This window comes from Sus scrofa, chromosome 3, assembly GCF_054392235.1.
Source record: "Sus scrofa isolate SSC_HxYL_T2T_F1_AM1 chromosome 3, Sscrofa_HxYL_maternal_Yorkshire_Landrace_v2.0, whole genome shotgun sequence".
In the NCBI taxonomy this organism is placed as follows: Eukaryota; Metazoa; Chordata; class Mammalia; order Artiodactyla; family Suidae; genus Sus; species Sus scrofa.
Window position 1 is genome coordinate 84745252 of NC_139385.1, and position 20567 is coordinate 84765818.

Below are 20567 nucleotides of genomic sequence, written 5' to 3' on the forward strand. Positions count from 1 at the left end.
ATCAAAAGAAGAATTCATTAAAAGGAGAGACAGATTGTTTCATGAAGGTTGAAAGACAAATGACCAAAATGGGAAAAGTACTGCATATCACAAATGTTATTATTATTATTCTTTTCTTTGTTTTGTTTTTGGTTTCTTTTTGTTTTTGGCTGTACCCACAGCATACAGAAGTTCCCGGGCCAGGGATCGAATTTCTGCCAGTTATAACCAGAGCCACAGCAGTGACAATGCTGGATCCTTAACCTGCTGAGCCACAAGAGAATTCCCAAATGTTATTATTCTTAATACATAAAATTAATAAGAAAAATACCCTTGTTAATTAAAAAGCAGAATTATCAATTTATATATTTAATAAGTATAATAAAAAACCCGACCATATCAGAAACCAAAAGATGAAAATTAAGGAGTTCCCATTGTGGCGCAGTGGTTAACGAATCCAACTAGGAACCATGAGGTTACAGGTTCGATCCCTGGCCTTGCTCAGTGGGTTAAGGATCCGGCGTTGGCGTGAGCTCTGGTGTAGGTCGCAGACGCGGCTTGGATCCCACGTTGCTGTGGCTGTGGTGTAGGCCAGTGACTACAGCTCTGATTAGACCCCTAGCCTCGGAACCTCCATATGCCGTGGGAAGTGGCCTTAGATAAAGCAAAAAGACAAAAAAAAAAAAAAAAAAAAGGAAAATTAAAACATGATTTGTTTCTACTTACTGTACTGGGAGAAAGAAAGGATAGTAATACACAGTGTTGCATATACTCTCCCATACTACTGGAGGGAGTTTAAGTTAGATGGTATTTCTGGAGGGCAATTTGGCCATTAGAAAATGTATACACCACTTCTTGGAATTCATCTTTAAAAAATAAATCAGGGAGTTCCTGTTATGGCCCAGTGGGTTAAGAACCCAACCAGTATCCATGAGGAGGGGGCTTTGATCCCTGGCCTCACTCAGTGGGCTAAGGATCCGGCAAATTGCAGTGAGCTGTGGTGTACGTCGCAGACATGGCTCAGGTCTGGTGTTGCTGTGGCATAGGCTGGTGGCTGTAGCTCTGATTTGATTCCTAGCCTGAGAACTTCCATATGCCGTGTATGTGGCCATAAAAAGACCAAAAAAAAAAGAAAAAAAAATCAGAAAAATATACAAAGATATATGTACTTTTTTTTTTTTTTTTGGCATGGCGTGTACAAGTTCCTAGGCCAGGAATCGAACCCAAGCTGCTGCAGTAACAACAGCAGGTTAAGTATCCTGCTGTGCCACAAAAGAACTCAAAGATATATTTACATTTTCTTTTCTTTTCTTTTTTTTTTTTTTTTTTTGTCTTTTTGCCATTTCTTGGGCCGCTTCCATGGCATATGGAGGTTCCCAGGCTAGGGGTCAAATTGGAGCTGCAACCACTGGCCTACGCCAGAGCCACAGCTCTGCAACCTACATCACAGCTCACGGCAACGCCGCATCTGCAACCTACATCACAGCCGCATCTGCAACCTACATCACAGCTCACGGCAACACCAGATCCTTAACCCACTGAGCAAGGCAAGGGATCGAACCCGCAACCTCATGGTTCATAGTTGGATTCGTTAACCGCTGAGCCACAACAGGAACTCCTATTTACATTTTCTATGACAGTGAAAAAAAGGAAAAAAAACAACAAACATCAATATTTTCTTCCACAAAAGAATTATCTAAATTATGGTATATGTAAAGTAAATATAAGCAGTAATAAAAATGATGTGTATGTATATTTATTGACAAGAAAAGCTATATAATAAGGTAGAAGAAAAGTAGGTTACAAAATAGTTAACAGTAAGATATGCAATTTTGGAAAAACGATATAGGTGAAGAAAAAAATGTCAGCAGTGTCATCTCTCAGTGGACCATGTATGGTATTTTTCCCCTGCTTATTTATACTTTCTATTTTTTTTTTTTATAACAAACATCTATAAGCTAGGTAAAGCAGACTATACAAACTCCCTACTAAAATCCTTCCATAGCTCTCTACAGATCTCAGGAAAAAGTCCAGACTCCATCTGCAGCCCATCATGCCCTGGCTCTACTCCTCTTGCAAACCTCAGGACCTTGCATGAACCACATGCTCCCTTGCCTCTATTTTAGTCATCATTTGAGGCTTGGTATCCACTGTTTTCACCTTGTCCAGGAGAGATTTTCCCTGGGCTGTCTTCCCTTCTCCTCTTCCCCCAATAACCGCCCCTGCCCCAACCTTATAGTAAAGGTTGGAGACGTCTTCCTCAATATACTACACTCTCTCTGAGCTCATCTCTCTCCTACTACTTAGCTATACAGCATAACTCCTCTTTATTTCCTCCACTCCTAGCATAGAACCTAGTATGCAGCAGGGACATAAATGTTTGCTGAATGAACAAATCAAGGAATACCTGGGATACAATTATTTGGTGTGGGGCTTTTTAATTAAGTGTCTGGCTACCCAGAGCGATGACATTATTTTTTAATGAAGTTAAGGTAAAGACAGACATTGTCCATATAGCTCCAGAGAGTGTGAGAGGGACCAAAATAGAATTCCACTGGTGGAAGATTTTTAACTTTCTTATATATCCACTTTCTTACTAACTACCTACCATGTGAGAGGACCAGCTCTGTCACGAGCTCCAACAATGGTGGAGGAACCCTCCGTAAGAATGCTGTTAAAGGATTCTCATGAACAGGGGAGGTGAGGGTAGAACTATTACTTCCAAGCCTCCTTGCAGTACTAAATTTTGATTTTCTAAGGCAGTCTCTTCAGTCTGAGGAAAACTGCTACCCTCTAATAATTTATGTCCACTATAGGCTCTGAACCCTTTCTTAAAACAGTATGTTCTGGAGTTCCCGTTGTGGTGCAGAGGAAACGAATCCAACTAAGAACCATGAAGTTGCAGGTTCATTCCCTGGCCTCACTCAGTGGGTTAAGTTTCTGGCATTACTGTGGGCTGTGGTATAGGTCACAGGCACGGCACCGATTCTGCATTGCTGTGGCTGTGGTGTAGGCCACAGCTACAGCTCCAATTCAACTCCTAGCCCAGGAACTTCCATGTGCTGCGGGTGCGGCCCTAAAAACAAAACAAAACAAACCCTACAAAAAAACAGTATGTCCTTTGGAATGGTGGGACTAGCTTTAATAAAAATAAATTTCCTTCATACTTTAACAGCTCTCATTTTACTTTTTGAAAATGGTTACCTTCTCATCATGACATTTTGAAATTTCTACATGCATGTTATATAGGAGGAAACAAATGGCTTTAGAGATAATCTTGGGAACATAATAGATTTGTCATTTTAGAAATTTACTGTGCTAGAGGATATAATGTTCTCTTAATACCCAGGAGCTATGGAGGCACACTGGACTGTTTTTGAGGTATCTGTTATTAATGTATAAATAAATGCACTAATGAACACAATAAGAAAATAATTAAAATTCATAACTTTTTGAAGATCGTGTTCAGGATGAGTAATTATTTACCTATTGTCAGCTTTTCCCTATCCCTCAAATCATTTTCTTTTTTTCTTTTTAGTTATACTTCTGGTAGAGTGGGTCAGATTATGCAAAGTGAACATAGTATTTTCATCTTTACCCTCAAAAAAATTTCAAACCGGTCTTTTTTTACTTTTTTTAAAATAAATTTAGTTGACCTAGAAAGTTGTGTTAGTTTCAGGTGTAGAGCAAAGTTAATCGGCCGCACATACACACATATCTGTTCCTTTTCAGATTCTATTCCCATATAGGTTACCATTCAAACCCATCTTTAAATCAAATGTTAAATTTACTTAAGCATTTTCAAAAGAGGATTCAAAAGGCAACTATAATGAAAAAATTAACAGAGAAATAAACATACCTGATCCTTTTCAAGTGTAAGTATTTGATAGCCAGTTGTTCTACTACATATTAGTTTTCCACTGCTATCAAAAGAGGCCAAACGTAATCTAGAATTTTAAAAAGCACACAAATAAAAAAAATGATTTTTAAAACTTCAGATTAGTTTAAATAAGCCTTACCTTACTTTAATATTTACTGCCCCCATATTCTTTGTAAATCTTTTATTTGATGGGACTTTAAACAAGTCTTTCCAAACTAATTCCATTTAAATTCATAAGCTTGTACTCTTACACATTTTGAGATACAAAAATAATGGATAGGCCTTTTTATAAAATTTACCATTTAACCATTTCTAAGTGTATAGTTCTTGGCATTAAACACATTTCACAGTATCTTGCAGTCATCACCACTATCTTCCTTTTCTTCTTCCCCACCTGCAACTCCATACCCATTAAATACGAATTCCCCATTTCCCCCGACCTCAGCCCCTGACAATCACTGTCCTACCCTCTTCTACACATGTGTTTACTCCAGGTACCTCATATAAATAGAATCTGTAACTGGTTTCTTTTTTTTTTTTTTTTTTTTTTTTCTTTTTAGGGCCACACGCACAGCTTATGGAGGTACCCAGGCTAGGGGTCAAATCAGAGCTATAGCTGCCGGCCTATGCCAGCCACAGCAACGCCAGATCCAAGCTGAGTCTGCAACCTACACCACAGCTCAGGACAACGCCGGATCCTTAACCCACTGAGCAAGGGCAGAGGCCGAACCCGCAACCTCATGGTTCCTAGTCGGGTTCGTTAACCACTGCGCCACGACGGAAACCTCCTCACTGTGGTTTTGATTTGCATTTTCCTAATGATTAGTGATGCTGAACATCCTTTCCTGTGCTTGTTAGCCATTAGAAGATTTTCTTTGGAGAAATGGTTAAGTTCTTTGCCCATTTTTGAATCAGGTTCTTTTTGCTGTTCTTATAGAGTTTTTGGAGTTCTCTATATATTCTAGATATTAACATTTTTTCCTTTTTTAAATGGCTGCACCTGCGACATATGAAAGTTCCCAGACCAGGGACTGAATCCGAGCCATAGCTGCAACCTATGCAGCAGTTGCAGCAACACTGGATCCTTTAATCCATTGCACCGGGCCAGGGATTAAACTCATGTCTCCACAGTGACCAAGCCACTGCAGTCAGATTCTTCACCCACTGCGCCACAGCAGTAACTTCTGGATATTAACTTATCAGATGTACAATCTGCAAATATTTTTTTCCATTCCATGGGGTGCCTTTCCATTCTATTGTGTGTCTTTTGACACACAGTTTCATTTTGATGAACTTCAATTTATATATATATATATAAAATTTTTGTCTTTTTCTGGGGCCACACCCGAGGCATATGGAGGTTCCCAGGCTGGGGTCTAATCGGAGCTGTAGCTGCTGGCCTAGGCCGGAGCCACAGCAATGCCAGATCCGAGTCATGTCTGCAACCTACACCACAGCTCTCGGCAACACCAGATCCTTAACCCACTGAGTAAGGCCAGGGATCGAACCCACAACCTCGTGGGTTCCTAGTTGGATTCGTTAACCACTGAGCCATGATGGGAACTCCTTCAATTTATATTTTTGTTGTTGTTGCCTGTGCACTGGTATCATATTGAAGAAATTATTCTCAAATTCAATGTCATGGAGCTTTTCTTGTTTTCTTACAAAAGTTATTTTATGGTTTTAGCTCTGATGTTTAGCTTTCTGAACCATGTGGGACTAATTTTTGTATATGGTGTAAAGTAAATTTCCAGTTCAACTATTAGGCAAAGCTGGATATATGAAATCCTATAAAAAGTTAAGGATAATACCAGACATGTTTTCCTCTAAAAATACCTTGTTGTAGTTCCAGTTTGGACATTTTATTTGCTAGGAAAAGTAGCAAAGTAACAGCTTCAAACTCAGTATCAATCCTGTCATTCATATTTCAGCCTATTCTTTCTTCCTGACATACTAGATCTCGGTATTACAATTTTGATTATTAATACATTTTGTAGGAATGGAGCCTTATTTCCTTGCAGTTTCATATACCCTGTCTCTTCCCAAAGTTCTGCTAGTGTTGGTATAAATGATGGTTTTATATCATTTCTTGTAATTCTTCTGGAGTAAGGAAGAGTAGGTGGGAAAATCTCATCCTACCTAAATGCTATGCTCCTTCGAGGTTGTAAACTGACAGATCCACTACATGGCTGATTCAGTGTGTTGCGTTTAAAAATGATGTATCGATTGGTGTAAGTTACCAGCAGGTCAAAGCCGAAGTTAAAACCTGTCCACCGCCAGCAGTACTAAAATACAACGGAGAAAGAGTTACTTCAGTTTATCATACTAGCCAGTTTATCATACTGGTGAGCAAAAAATAAAAACTTCAAAATGTCTTTTCTTTTTCTAATTCATTTCAAATATTTCTCTCCCATGGGTCCCTATTTTTTGTCAGTGCTTTAAGGCTTATCACACAGGATGTTTGCCACATAGACATGGCATATATCAAAGACAGAAAAAACAGCTTTTATGATCATTATTACTTATGGTACTTTCCTAATATTATCCCTTCATGATCTGTTTCATTAACTCTCCACACTATAATTTTATCGTAAGTAAATGGCTTTTCTCTGCAACTCTGAGTAGGAATGGCTTAAGGAGTCTAGATAGAGGTAATAAGAATCCATTAAATTTTATCCTGCTTTAAAAATACTCTGAAATACTTTAAGTGATTACCTTGTGTGATCTCTTGTCTATGAAAAAGCTAAAAAAAATGTATAAAAAAAATAACCAAAACCCTAAGCTCATAGATACAGAGAACAGTTTGATGGTTCCCAGAGGTAAGGGGTAGGGATTAGGAGAAATGGGCAGACTTTTTTTTTCTTAGTTTAAATAAATTTTTCAAATATCCTAAAATAAGTTGGTTACGTAACTAAACAACAGATACACAACCATATGATTTTAAATACCATCATGAAGTTCACCAGTTTATTTATTCTATCACCTCATAGCTAATGAGAGACTACTAAGTAAAGTAGCATGGTATAATGAGATACAGTGAGGGCTTCGAGTGTTTGGCTGACAGTCTGAATTACAACATTAATTCAACACTCCACTGATATTTATTGAGCACATATTTTGTGCCAGGTATTGCTCTAGGCATTGAAGAAGTAGCAGTAAATAAGTTTCTGCCCTAGTAAATGCACATATTATTTTTGCTTTTTTTGTTTTTTGTCTTTTTGCCTTTTCTGGGGCCGCTTCCATGGCATATGGAGGTTCCCAGGCTAGGGGTCGAATTGGAGCTACAGCTGCTACACCACAGCCACAGCAACTTGGGATCCGAGCCACATCTGCAATCTACACCACAGCTCACGGCAACACCGGATCCTTAACCCACTGAGCGAGGCCAGGGATGGAACCCGCAACCTCATGGTTCCTAGTCGGATTTGTTAACCACTGAGCCACGACCGGGAACTCCGTAAATGCCTATTTTAATAAGTGCATATGTTTGTGTGGAAGAGATGAACAACACACATAGAATAGAATGGAAGAGAAGAGGACAGAAGAGAATGTCAGGAGAGAGTGACAGTTTAGAGGAAGGAGGCTGGCAGCTGGGTGGCCTGCTGATTCAGACAGATGGTCAGGGGAACATCTCTCCAAGGAGGTGCTATGTGAGTAGAGCCCTGAGTCAACTAAGGAACTGATCAGGTAGCTATCTGGGGGAAAGAGTGACTCAGACAAAGAGAACAGCAAGAACAAAGTTCTGGAGGTTAACAACATACTTGGTGTATTTCAGGAACAGCAAAAAGGGCTATGTGGCGGCAGCAATAACTGAGGGGATGGAAGCTGGAGCTGAGTTCAGAGAGGCAGTCAGAGGCCCTAACGGTACACAGTAAGGAAGAGTCTGGATTTCTTCTAAGTGTGGTAAGAGGCTAATGGAAAATTTTAGGGAAGAAAGTTATATGATCTAATTTGCAAGATGACTTTGGCCACTCTGTGGAAAAGAAAATGTATAATAACAAGAGTAAAAATAGGTAGAGCAGTTACGAAGTTTCAGCAGCAGTCCAGCCAAGAGATAATGGTGGCCTGGACTTGGGTTACAGTGGGAGACGTGCTAAAGAATATATTTCGAAGCTATACATGCAAAGGAATTTCTTATGGACAGCAGGTGTGGAATGAAGGAAAGAAAAATCCAAAGTTTGGAACGAATGCAATAGATGAACAAGGGGCTATTTGAGGATTACAGAACACCTGAGGAGGAGGGAGTTTGGTAATGAAAATCAAAGAGCTCAGCTGGGACCGTTATATTTGAGATGCTATTAGGATTCTAAGAAAGATGTCAGGTGTGTAGCTGGATACAGCAGTTGGGAATCAGCGTAGAGTCATGGGATTAGATGAGATCACTTAGAGGTCAGCACAGGGAGCACAGATAGGGAAGATGTCCAAGTAATGAGCCTCCAGTTATACCAACAGTTGCTGAGAAAGAGAATGACCTAGCAGACTTAGAAGGAGCAGCCAAAGAAGTAGGAAGAAAACTAGCCCAGAATGCTATCTAGAAGTCAAATGAAGAAAATCTCTAAGGAGTGAGTTCCCATCGTGGCGCAGTGGAAACAAATCCGACTAGGAACCATGAGGTTGCAGGTTCAATCCCTGGCCTCACTCAGTGGGTTAAAGATCTGGCATTGCCATAGCTGTGGTGTAGGTCACAGATGCACCTCAGATCTGGCATTGCTGTGGCTGTGGTGTAGGCCAGCAGAAAAAAAACAAAAACAAAAAAAATCTCCAAGGAATGAGTGAACAGATGGGTCATGCTGCCAAGAGCTTTCAGAAGACTAAAAACTACTTGATTTGGTAATGTAGGAATCACTGGTAACAACAGCATAGCAGTTTCATTTGAGTTTACTGGAATAAATGAATTGGAGTGGATACAGGCAACTTTATTCAATGCATTTTGCCTAAAATGGGTGCAGCAAAATGGAGTGGAAGCTAGAGAATCAGGGTATGGTTTAAGATGGGTGATGCTATACCATATTACAAGCTAAATGAGAATGATACAAAAGAGAAAAACTGAGGATGCAGAGAAGGAGGTGATGACTACAGGAGCAAACCTTCTGAATAGGTGGCAATGGACTGAGTCCAGCATAAGAGCAGGGAATAGACTAGGATAGAAGCAGGCAGTTCACCCATTCTAATAAGAGGAAGAAGCACAGCATACTGCTGCAGATGTAGGTAGCCTGGGAGCACTGTTGGTAGGAGGATGCACAGATTCTCTTGCTACTGCTTTTATTTTCCAAATGAAAGAGGCAAGGCCATCAAATAAGAACAAGGGCAGTAGTGCGACCACCCTTTTGAGAAGGTATGGAGCATTACTCTAAGAGCGGGAGAGTGAATTCAGTGTAGGATGATTACCATGCAGCACTAAAGACCAACCTGAAAGTTATGGTTACAAACGTTCAAGTGAAACCTGCTGGGCATGTATGGCACTTTTCTTCAGTCACATTCATTTGTATGGGAGCAGGCATGGGGTACACCATAGGGTGGGATTTAACAAGAACTAGGGTTTAGTCAGGTAAATCTGACAGAGTGAAAAAGGAAAAGGAACACTTTCGGAGTTCCCATCGTGGCTCAGTGGTTAACAAATCCGACTAGGAACTATGAGGTTGCAGGTTCGATCCCTGGCCTTGCTCAGTGAGTTAAGGATCTGGCATTGCCGTGAGCTGTGGTGTAGGTTGCAAAAGCGACTCGGATTCCGTGTTGCTGTGGCTCTGGTGTAGGCTGGTGGCTACAGCTCCGATTCCACCCCTAGCCTGGGAACCTCCATATGCTGCAGGAGAGGCCCTAGAAAAGGCAAAAAGACAAAAAAAAAAAAAAAAAAAAAAAAAGGAAAAGGAATACCTTTGTTTCCTTTATGTGCATTTATACTGGGTCGTAACAATAAAATAGAAAGAATCACTTTTAAGACTATGTAATATCTCCCATTTAACTTCTTATTTATCTTTTTTTTTTTTTTCCCAGCACTATTCCAGTTTTTATTTTTTATTTATTTATTTTTTTAAATTTTCCCACTGTACAGCAAAGGGGTCAGGTTATCCTTACATGTATACATTACAATTACAGTTTTTCCCCCACCCTTCTTATTTATCTTAATTTCTGGATTGTTGAAGGATCTTCTCACATTTCTTATCTAGATCCCCAAAGTTCAACGGTCTTATGCAAAGCTAAATAATCAATAACCACTGAGCATGTAACTCCTTGCCCAGGAGATCATGCCATAGAAACTACCAAAAGAGCTCTTTCAAGGTATAATGTATATCAGGATTGTTACTGGAAGTTTATTTTACACTAATGGTACAGTGATTTGTATAAGAATATTGAGAGTCACAGTTCATACTTACTTCACCATCTTTGGCAAGCTTTCTACCACATCTCATGCTATTTCCCTCTAGTTCTTCTTTATTGATTTCTTGAGGCCTAGAAATATACATAAAACAGGAACTTTCATAGAAAGTAAGCAATAATTGAAAAATAATTGAGTTAAGGAGAAAAACATGCTATTAGACTTAAAAATAAAATTTTGTGGTACAGATAAAAATCAAAATGCAGTGATTAAATCTAGCCCATTACCTTTGCTAAATAAAAAAAATTTAACTCTTTGGTGTTTCACTTGTGGCCCTGACTTCTAGAATACTTTTATTAGGGCACAGTAAAACCAGAGAAGGGGGTGGTCTTTCTGCTTACAAAGTAAATAAAACACTTAAAAGTCTAACTACTAAGTAAAATAAATTAAAATCTATTATTTAAGATGTGATGTGGTATCATCCACCATTTGATATTACTGTTTCACATGTAAGCCAGCTTTTTAAGTAGCAAAACCACAAAAACTCAGTATTTAATAGAAAACAGCTGTAGAGTTTTATCAATTAATCTTCACTTGGCCCCTTTATTTTTGGCCACGCCCATGGCATATGGAAGTTCCCCAGGCCAGGGATGTGACCTGAGCTGTGGTAGTGACAATGCCAGATCCTTAACTGCTAGGCCACCGGGGCGTGGCCCCTTACTTTAAAACCCTTAATCCAAAACAAACAAACAAAAAACAAAAACAAAAAGGAGTTCTCATCATGGCGCAGCGGGAATGGAAACGAATCCAATTAGGAACCATGAGGTTGCGGGTTTGATCCCTGGCCTCGCTCAGTGTGTTAAGGATCCAGTGTTGCCTTGATTTGTGGTGTACGTCGCAGATGCAGCTCAGATCTGGCATTGCTGTGACTGTGACGTAGGCCGGAAGCTGTAGCTCTGATTGGACCCCTAGCCTGGGAACCTCCACATGCCACAGTTGCAGCCCTAAAAGAAAACAAAACAAAACAAAAAACCTTGATCAACTACAAGAAACACTGTTATTTCAAGATATAATAAAAAAATGACATCTTTATTAGTTTAGAATTCCAAATTCTAAAAATAATACAATATATTCATTCATATACAGCATTTATTAACAGTACCTAGATACTGGGGCCCTCATCATCAACTAATAAATACACTGAAATGAATACATGAAAAATAAATGGAAATAAAACTAATAAAACATGTCCTTCACATCCAATAGCTCAGTCTAGAAGGAAACTTACATATACTTATATATAAGTAATAACAAGATGGAGAGAACTGATGTTTACAGCATGAAGAAAACACTGACTTACTGCCTGGGGTTAGACTGGGGATCATCACAGAGGAAGTATTATTTGTGCCTGAGAAGGAGTTTGTTGGGGGTAGAGGTCAGGGGTGAACTCTCCGCAGTGGAAGGGCATTCCAGGTAGAAGGAACAGTCGGTAAAAAGGGACTGGAGCTTGGAAGGATCCAAATGTATGAAGAATTTAGTTCAGCTAGAGATCAAAAGGAGCATAAGAGGAGAAGAGGCGAAGGCATTTGCCGTAGACTGTTGAAAGGCCCCCCACAGGCTATGCTTATAAGAGTTTCAACTTTTCCTGTAGATGAGAGTTCCCAAGCATTTGCTGTTACTTTCAAGTTTTTTCTTAAGAAAAATTTCAAACATATAAAAGTAAATAGCATAATGAGCCAAATTTTCTCACCATCTAGGTTTAATAATCTTGTTTTAGTTTTAGTCCCAACCCACTTCTCCCCACATTCTTTCCAACTGATTATTTTGAGGCTGACCCTCCAAACATCATATCCTTTAATCTGTAAATAGTTTAGTATGTATTTCTTAAAGGACTTTTAAGAAAAGCTAACAATAAATATCACCCATAAAACAATAATCCCTATCATCAAATGTCTCTGGACATATTTAAGCAGGGAAGTGAAATTATATTTCCTAGGAAGATAATCCTGGAAATGTGGAAAAGAGCTTAGAAGAGAAGAACCCAGGAGGGAGACTTTACTACACTATAACCTGGAGTCCAGGGAGTTCACTGTCTTCCTCACTTCAGGGGCCCTGCAGTAGTGAGCAGATGCTCAGTATCTGTGAAATAGAAGGCTTCATCAGGGGCAACAGAGTCATACACTTTTGAGGGCAAGAAAACCACTTATTCTATCTCAGTCTCTTAGGTGAGACTTTATATAGAACTCAAAAAGGATAGATGAGACATATTTTGAAAAATAAACAACATCCAATATTTAAAAACTGCATATACGAAAGAAGTAGGTAGGATGGTTTATAAGACATTTCATACATTACAAAATGCTTCAAATCTGAATTCCAGTAAATAATGAATTTTTTTGGAGGGGCTTATTCTATCTATTTCAACAATCTTACTATATTTGTACAAGATAAGTAGGCTGTGAATGTATTTGGAGAAAGATGGGATATAAATTACAAATAAAGTAGAAACTAAGAACACTGGATAATAATCTTATAATCATTATCATGATGTTACACTATTTCATACACTATTCATACACTATTTAGATATAAACACAATGAGGCTATTATTTTAGTAAGTTCTTTGGCCTATAAAAATAAATTAAAAGAAATTGAGGCAGAAAAAAAATTAAATGTAAAACCTTTCTATATTCTCACAGGCGGATTATCTCTTCACACTGCCTAAACCAAGAAGCTAGTATAAAGATCAAATAGTAAATGCAGAAGTACTTCTGTGAACTGCAAAGCAATACACATTGAAAGAACAGACAATGTACTTTTTCTTAAAATGAAGAAAGTTCATGGGAGTTCCCCTGTGGCTCAGTGTTAACAAGCCCGACTAGTATTCAGAAGGATGTGGGTTCAATCCCTGGCTTCGCTCAGTGGGTTAAGGATCCAGCATTGCCATGAGCTGTGGTGCAGCTCAGATCTCACATGTCTATGGCTGTGGTGTAGGTCAGCAGCTACAGCTCTGATTCAAACCCTAGCCTGGGAACTTCCATATAACTCAGGCACAGCCCTGAAAAGCGAAGGGGAAAAAAAAAAAAAGTACATAAATATTTTGTAAAGTGGTCATACGCTTTTGATGAAGGCACCTGTTAGTTAGATGGTGTTAGTTCATCTTAGACTCAAGCCTTCAAAAAACCTATTCCATTAGTGAGAATTTGATGATATTACCACAAATAGAATATTAGCTTTACCTATACATATATATGAAAATCATGCTTTATGAAAGCATTATTCCAGGTAATATTTCAATAGGTTGAAATAAAATCATAACACTAAGTGAAACAAAATACATGAATTATTCATTTTTACTAACATATCAAGTGACAATGCAAACATTCCATTATACTAACTGACTACAAAGATAAATATTTATAATATAGAAAGTTACAGAAATACAAGAATAAAAGCTGATTACATGATCTTTTCTCTAACAGCTTCTTGATTTTAATACTGTTACTAATTTTTCAACATAATGAATGCATTTAAAAATTCACAACAAAATCCACACATCTGTGGTCAACTAATCTGCCACAAAGGAGGCAATAATACAATGGAAAAAAGACAGACTCTTTCACAAGCAGTATTGGGAAGTTGGATGGCTACGTGTAAATCAACAACATTCCCTCACGATATATACGAAAACTCAAATATGGTTTAAATATCTAAATATAAGACACGACACTATAATCTAGTAGAGAACACAGGCAAAAACATTCTCCGATATAAATTGTAGCAATATTTTCTTAGATCAGTTTCCCAAAGGCAGAATAAATAAAAGCAAAATGAACAAGTGAGACCTAATCAGACTTAAAGGTTTTTGTACAGCAAAGGAAACCATAAGTGAAAAGACAACCTATGGAACAGGAGAAAATATTTCCAAATGATGTGACCTAAAAGGGGTTAACTTCCAAAATAAACAGCTCACACAATTAAAAAAAAAAAACAACCCCAAAAAACAAACAAAAAAATCAAAAAATGAGCAGAAGATTGAAATAGATACTTCTCCAAAGAAGACATAGATGGCCAACAGGCACATGAAAAGATGCTCAACATCACTAATATTAGAGAAATGCAAATCAAAATCACAGTGAAGTATCACCTCACAATGGTCAGAATGACTGTCATCAAAAAGTCTACAATTAATAAATCTGGAAAGGGTGTGAGGAAAAGGAAACCTTCCTACACTGCTGGTGGGAATGTAAACTGGTGCAGCCACTATGAAAAACAGTATGGAGGTTCTTTAAGAAACTAAAATTAGAGCTACTATATGATCTAGCAATCCAACTCTGTGGCACATATCCTGAAAAGACGAAAATTCTTAATTTGAAAAAGATACATGCATCCCAATGTTCACAGTAGCACTATTTGCAACAGCCAAGACATGGAAACAACCCATCAACAAGATGACTGGTTTAAGAAGATGTGACATACGCCTGTGCATACACACACACAGGAATATTACTCAGCCATAAAAGAGAAATATACTGCTATCTGTAGTAACATGGATGGACCTAGAGAATATCATACTAAATGAAATAAGTCAGAGAAAGACAATTATATGATATCACTTATGTATGGAATCTAAAAAACAATATGAATAACTCTATATAAAAAACAGAAATACATGAGGTTGCGGGTTCGGTCCCTGCCCTTGCTCAGTGGGTTAACGATCCGGCGTTGCCGTGAGCTGTGGTGTAGGTTGCAGACGCGGCTCGGATCCCGCGTTGCTGTGGCCCTGGCGTAGGCTGGTGGCTACAGCTCTGATTCAACCCCTAGCCTGGGAACCTCCATATGCCGCGGGAGCGGCCCAAGAAATAGCAACAACAACAACAACAGCAGCAAAAAGACAAAAAAGACAAAAGACAAAAAAAAACAAAAAAAACAAAACAAAACAGAAATACAGACATAGAAAACAAACTTATGGTTACCAAAGGGGAAAGGGAGGGGGGAGGAATAAATTAGGAGTATGGCATAAACAAACTATTATACATGAAATAAACAACAAGGATTTACAGGAACCATATTCAATATCTTGTAATAACCTATAATGGAAAACAATCTGAAAAAATATATATATAACTGAATCACTGCTGTATACCTGAAAACTACCACAATATTGTAAATCAACTATATTTCAGTAAGAAAAAAAGTTATTAAAAAAAAAGAACAATGGTATGATGTAACATACTTACCCCACCTCACTGTCTTGCTCTGCCCGGAGCATAGCAAGCCACTGCTGTTTGTACACAGCAGACAGCCATTCTAAAATGTAAAAATAAATATAATAAGAAATATGGAAAACATAAACGACTTACAGATTTTAAGACGTTGATAAATTTTTATCATTTTAGGAGTCCCCATCGTGGCTCAGTGGTTAACGAATCCGACTAGGAATCATGAGGTTGCGGGTTCCATCCCTGGCCTCGCTCAGTGGTTAAGGATCCGGCTTTGCCGTGAGCTGTGGTGTGGGTCGCAGACGTGGCTCGGATCCCGCGTTGCTGTGGCTCTGGCATAGGCTGGTGGCTACAGCTCTGATTAGACCCCTAGCCTGGGAACCTCCATATGCCATGGGAGCAGCTCAAGAAAAATGTAAAATGACAAAAAAAAAAAAGAAAAAAAAAAAAAAGAAAAAAAGAAATAATGGAATTCAACTATGCTTGACACAGTTAAATCCTAAAATAAAATGCTTCTATGCAAAGTCTTGATTTAACCTGAAATTAATTTCTATTTTAATTATAATTTGTTTTCTATTAAAATTTTAATTTTTTTCTACCTTTTTTTTTTTGGTCTTTTGTCTTTTGAGGGCCGCACTCACAGCACATGAAGGTTCCCAGGCTAGGGGTCGAATCAGAGCTGCACCTGTCAGCCTACGCCACAGCCACAGCCACAGCCATGTCAGATCTGAGCCACATCTGCAACCTATACCACAGCTCATAACAACTCGGGATCCTTAACCCACTGAAAGAGGCCAGGGATGGAACCCACAACCTCATGATTCCTAGGTGGATTCGTTTCCGCTGTGCCACGACGGGAACTCCTTAGTTTCTATTTGAATTTAATTCTGACCTAAAGATGATCAAAATGTAAATACTAAAATTCCCTAGACTACTAAATGCATAACTTTGAATAAAGTTAACACATTTTTAGCACTGTTTCTGAAAAATGATTAATGAATTTTAGCTATAAAATCATTTTCATTTACTTCAAATTTAGGATACATTTCTACTGAGAGCATATACCAGTGTATCTTGAAAATGTGAGTTATATGGCCACTTTTTGCCCTCTCACAAACAGCATGGAACATAATTTTAAGTTATAGTGTTTTTGGAATGATAACTTTTATTTAGATACACAGGAAAAACTATCTACTGTCATTTTAAGTCTGAAATAAAATGGATGAAATCTGCTCACAAATTTAGGATCTAAATTCTTTTCAATTTTATACTAAATAAAATATTTTAACTAGAAATACTTGTATTCATCTTGCATTCCAAAAATGTAACACTTATCCCCTTGCATCTCAGACACAGCTAAATTATTTTACGCTACTTAGAATAGACTTTATTTTTTAACCTCTTTCAAAATTCATTACTAGAGAGCCTTAACCGGAAGAACAATTAGAGTGGGAGTATGTAATAGGCCTTGGCATCTAATACTACACCATTGCTAGGACCTGGTGTATAACACAAACTAAAACTATTATAGAACTGCTATATTACGGGGGAACATAATCTTCGAGAGAACCTTAAAAATCCCCAAACCCCAGTCTCACAACTATACAAACAAAATACAAATGATCCATACAAAAATACCAAAAAAGGAGTTCCCATCGTGGCTCAGTGGAAAAGAATCTGACTAGGAACCACGAGGTTGCAGGTTCAATCCCTGGCCTTGCTTAGTGGGTTAAGGATCCTGAGTTGCTGTGAGCTGTGGTATAGGTTGCAGACGCGGCTCAGATCTGGCATTGTGGCTCTGGCATAGGCTGGTGGCTCCGATTAGACCCCTAGCCTGGGAACCTCCATATGCTGCAGGTGCAGCCCTCAAAAGACAAAGACAAACCAAAACAAAAACCCAAAAACACCAAAAAAGCACTGTCTATAAATCTGCCCAGAGTGCTTTTATAAAAAATGCATTACTTAAAATTACCAGAAATTTCAACTCTAGGTTTACTTTCCATTCAATACCTTTGTAAATAAGTGTATAGATTTCAAAAATAGGTTAAATCTATAAACACACAGCTATGTTAAAAACTGAAATCACTTATGATGGAGCATGATAATGTGCAAAAATATAATGTGTAGATGTATGTTGTAACTGGATCACCATGCTGTACAGTAGAAAAAAAAAATTGTACTGGAGAAATAACTATTAAAAAAAATAAAACAAAACAAAAACAAACAAAACTGAGGTGTCAAAAATTACAACTTTTCAAACATCTATACAAATTTACATGTAAATCTTCAAAAACTCTATTTTCTATTTCTTATATGCAAATATAGTACTAAACTTAATCCTACACAAGTATAAGACAGAGAATTAAATCAGTAATTGTTTCAAAAGTTTTGAATTAGCAAAGACATTACATTTGCTTTGACATAAAATTTAAGACTAGAATAAGCAAAAAAAAGAAGACAGCAAAGTTAAGGAGTATTAACAGAAAAAAGCTGTTATAACCTCTAAATTATACTTCAAAAGTCTTTTTAAAAAGTCTAGTCCAGGAGTTCCCTGGTGGCTCAGCAAGTTAAGGTTAAGGATGTGGTGTTGTCACTGCTGTGGTGTGGATTTGAACCCTAGCCTCGGAACTTCTACATGCTTCAGGTGCAGCAAAAAAAAAAAACTAGTCCAAAATAGTGTACTGGTTATGCAAATTAAAGAACAACCACATTACTGAGTACAATATAGCCATTTAAATGTTCTGAAAAGTAACAATATGGGAAAATATAGTATATTAATGTGGACATAGAAAATTATTTATGTGGTATGATTCTGCTTTGGTATAAAAACATATACCATGCTGGAATTAAGGATAGTTTTCCTGTTTTCTTCATTATTCTTTTATATGATATATATTAGCATTATAATCAGAAAGACAGTACTTGAAATCATAATTTCATCATGTTCTTACCTGAAGGTACCAGAGAATCTTGTTCAATAATTCTTGCAGAGGCCAAATCACTGATAATATACTGTAACCTTAAATGTCTGAATACTGACACAAATGGTTTTCCTTGCTCAGTTTCAAGGAAGGTAATACCTTCAAAATCTGTAAAACAAAATAACCCCCACATTAAATAAGTAGCCATTCTTTTCAAATCCATTAAAGTATTTATTTCTAAATATTTTTATGGGTAGGGACAGACACACACATAGTACAAATCAGCTAGTTTCAAAGTTTTCAAGGATTTTTATAAACTTCAGGTATGTGGATAAAAAACTTGGGGAGATTCAGAAAAAGCCCCAAGAAATTAACTTTGATCCTAATTAGACCCTTGAGCTGAAAAGTCAATTGACACCTTTCTAGGGTTTGGAGCTTACAGTGCAGCAAGGTTGGAAAGGAAGATTTGAGAAGGATGGTTAGGGTTAGGGTATCTTTCCAGAATCCCTTTCCCAGGGATTGAACACTACTCCAGTGGAACTCTGAGCCCATGGGTCTTCACAAGATACACAGGACGTGGAACATCTCTCTGGATTCTTCTAATAATTTATGCTTTAGTTACATATGATGAACACTAGTTAATACATTCTCTATTAAAATACAAAATACAAAGACATTGTAGCTAAGGATTTGCAACGCGAGGGTAGTATTTACTTTTAAAATAATTCAGGTGTACAAAGAACACAAATTTTTTTCTTTCAGGGAGAATTTACAGTTATTTCTTTTTTTTTTTTTTTTTTTTGTCTTTTGTCTTTTTGTTGTTGTTGTTGTTGTTGTTGTTGCTATTTCTTGGGCCGCTCCCGCAGCATATGGAGGTTCCCAGGCTAGGGGTTGAATCGGAGCTGTAGCCACCGGCCTACGCCAGAGCCACAGCAACGCGGGATCCGAGCCGCGTCTGCAACCTACACCACAGCTCACGGCAACGCCGGATCGTTAACCCACTGAGCAAGGGCAGGGACTGAACCCGCAACCTCATGGTTCCTAGTCGGATTCGTTAACCTCTGCGCACGTCGGGAACTCCTGGTTATTTCTAAAAATAGTTACTCTCAAATGTATTTCCAAGTGCTTTCATGAGTGGGAAGGAAAGGTCTGGAATTACTCCTATCAAGCAGGGAATTGTACATAAGCCCTAGCCTCTTTTCTTTCTTTTTTTTTTTTTTGGCTGAGTCTGCAGCATGCAGAAGTTCCTGGGCCAGGGACAGAACCCATACCACAGCATCAACTAAAGCCTCAGCAGTGACAACACTGGACCCCTAACCCGCTGAGCCACCAGGGAACTCCTCTAGTCTGTTTTCTAATACATAGTACATCCATGGGAGTGAACTCGGCCCTGCTGCTATTAAGGATAGAAAATAAAAGCTGAGAGTTGCCATTCTAGACTCTATGCCTCAAACAGTGCTCCACATACAAAACAGGTTTACTGTGAAAACTACAAAGGAGGCGTTGTCCACTAAAATAATTTTCTCCTGAAAACTGCAAAAAGACAATCAAGGAAATGAAATGAATTTTCACAATATTCATATTTTTATCCTATACTCTTTTGTATTCCTTTGACACCTGTCTTGAGTCAAACTAAACAAATGAAAAAGCAGTTAAAAATCATTTTAAAAATTAACAGTTAACTTTGCTTATTTACATAACAGGCATGTAACTGTGGATTTTATATCTTACCTTAAAAAAAATTAGCTCTAGTTCATATGTGGAATTAAATGTTTAAATTTCATGGGCTGAACTGAGAATGCCATCATGTTCTTACAGTACGCTATCACATGAGCAAAGTTATAAAAATCTGCTTCCAGACTGTCTCATAGAAATCTGGAAATTATTATAGGAAGCCTCTTCTTCAAGGGCATAGAAGATATTGGCTCACTTCTGTGAGAATTCATGGAATTAAAAAAATATTTTGAAGATTCTAGCTGGCCAAATGTGGCCATGTCAATTGCACGAGCCAAATTCAACAGCAAGCCCTATGATTAATTGTGCAGGAAAATTTCTAAATTTCTATTGTTCTCATAGTCCTGACCCATACATATCTGAAAAGTCAAATAATTAAGAAAACCTAAGAGAAATATACTAAAATATAGTGGGTACGGGGAGCACAAGTGATTTTTTGGTCTTATTTCTTGAGTATTCATCACTTTTATAATTCATTTTTTAAATTTTTAAATAAATTTTTATTTTGTTGTCTT

At 37.9% G+C, this 20567-nt stretch overlaps 1 protein-coding gene across 3 annotated transcripts in view; it reads right to left on the reverse strand.

The window, feature by feature from the left end:
• Positions 1–20567, reverse strand: part of GMCL1 (germ cell-less 1, spermatogenesis associated) — a 49645-nt gene that overhangs the window by 4033 nt on the left and 25045 nt on the right. For all 3 annotated transcript variants that reach the window (XM_085019032.1, XM_085019033.1, XM_085019034.1), the window contains 5 exons: positions 18349–18486; positions 15416–15485; positions 10234–10309; positions 5999–6144; positions 3839–3926 (listed from right to left, as the gene is read on the reverse strand). In XM_085019032.1, coding sequence (XP_084875158.1) covers positions 3839–3926; positions 5999–6144; positions 10234–10309; positions 15416–15485; positions 18349–18486 — 518 coding nt within the window. The remainder of the gene's footprint in view (positions 1–3838; positions 3927–5998; positions 6145–10233; positions 10310–15415; positions 15486–18348; positions 18487–20567) is intronic.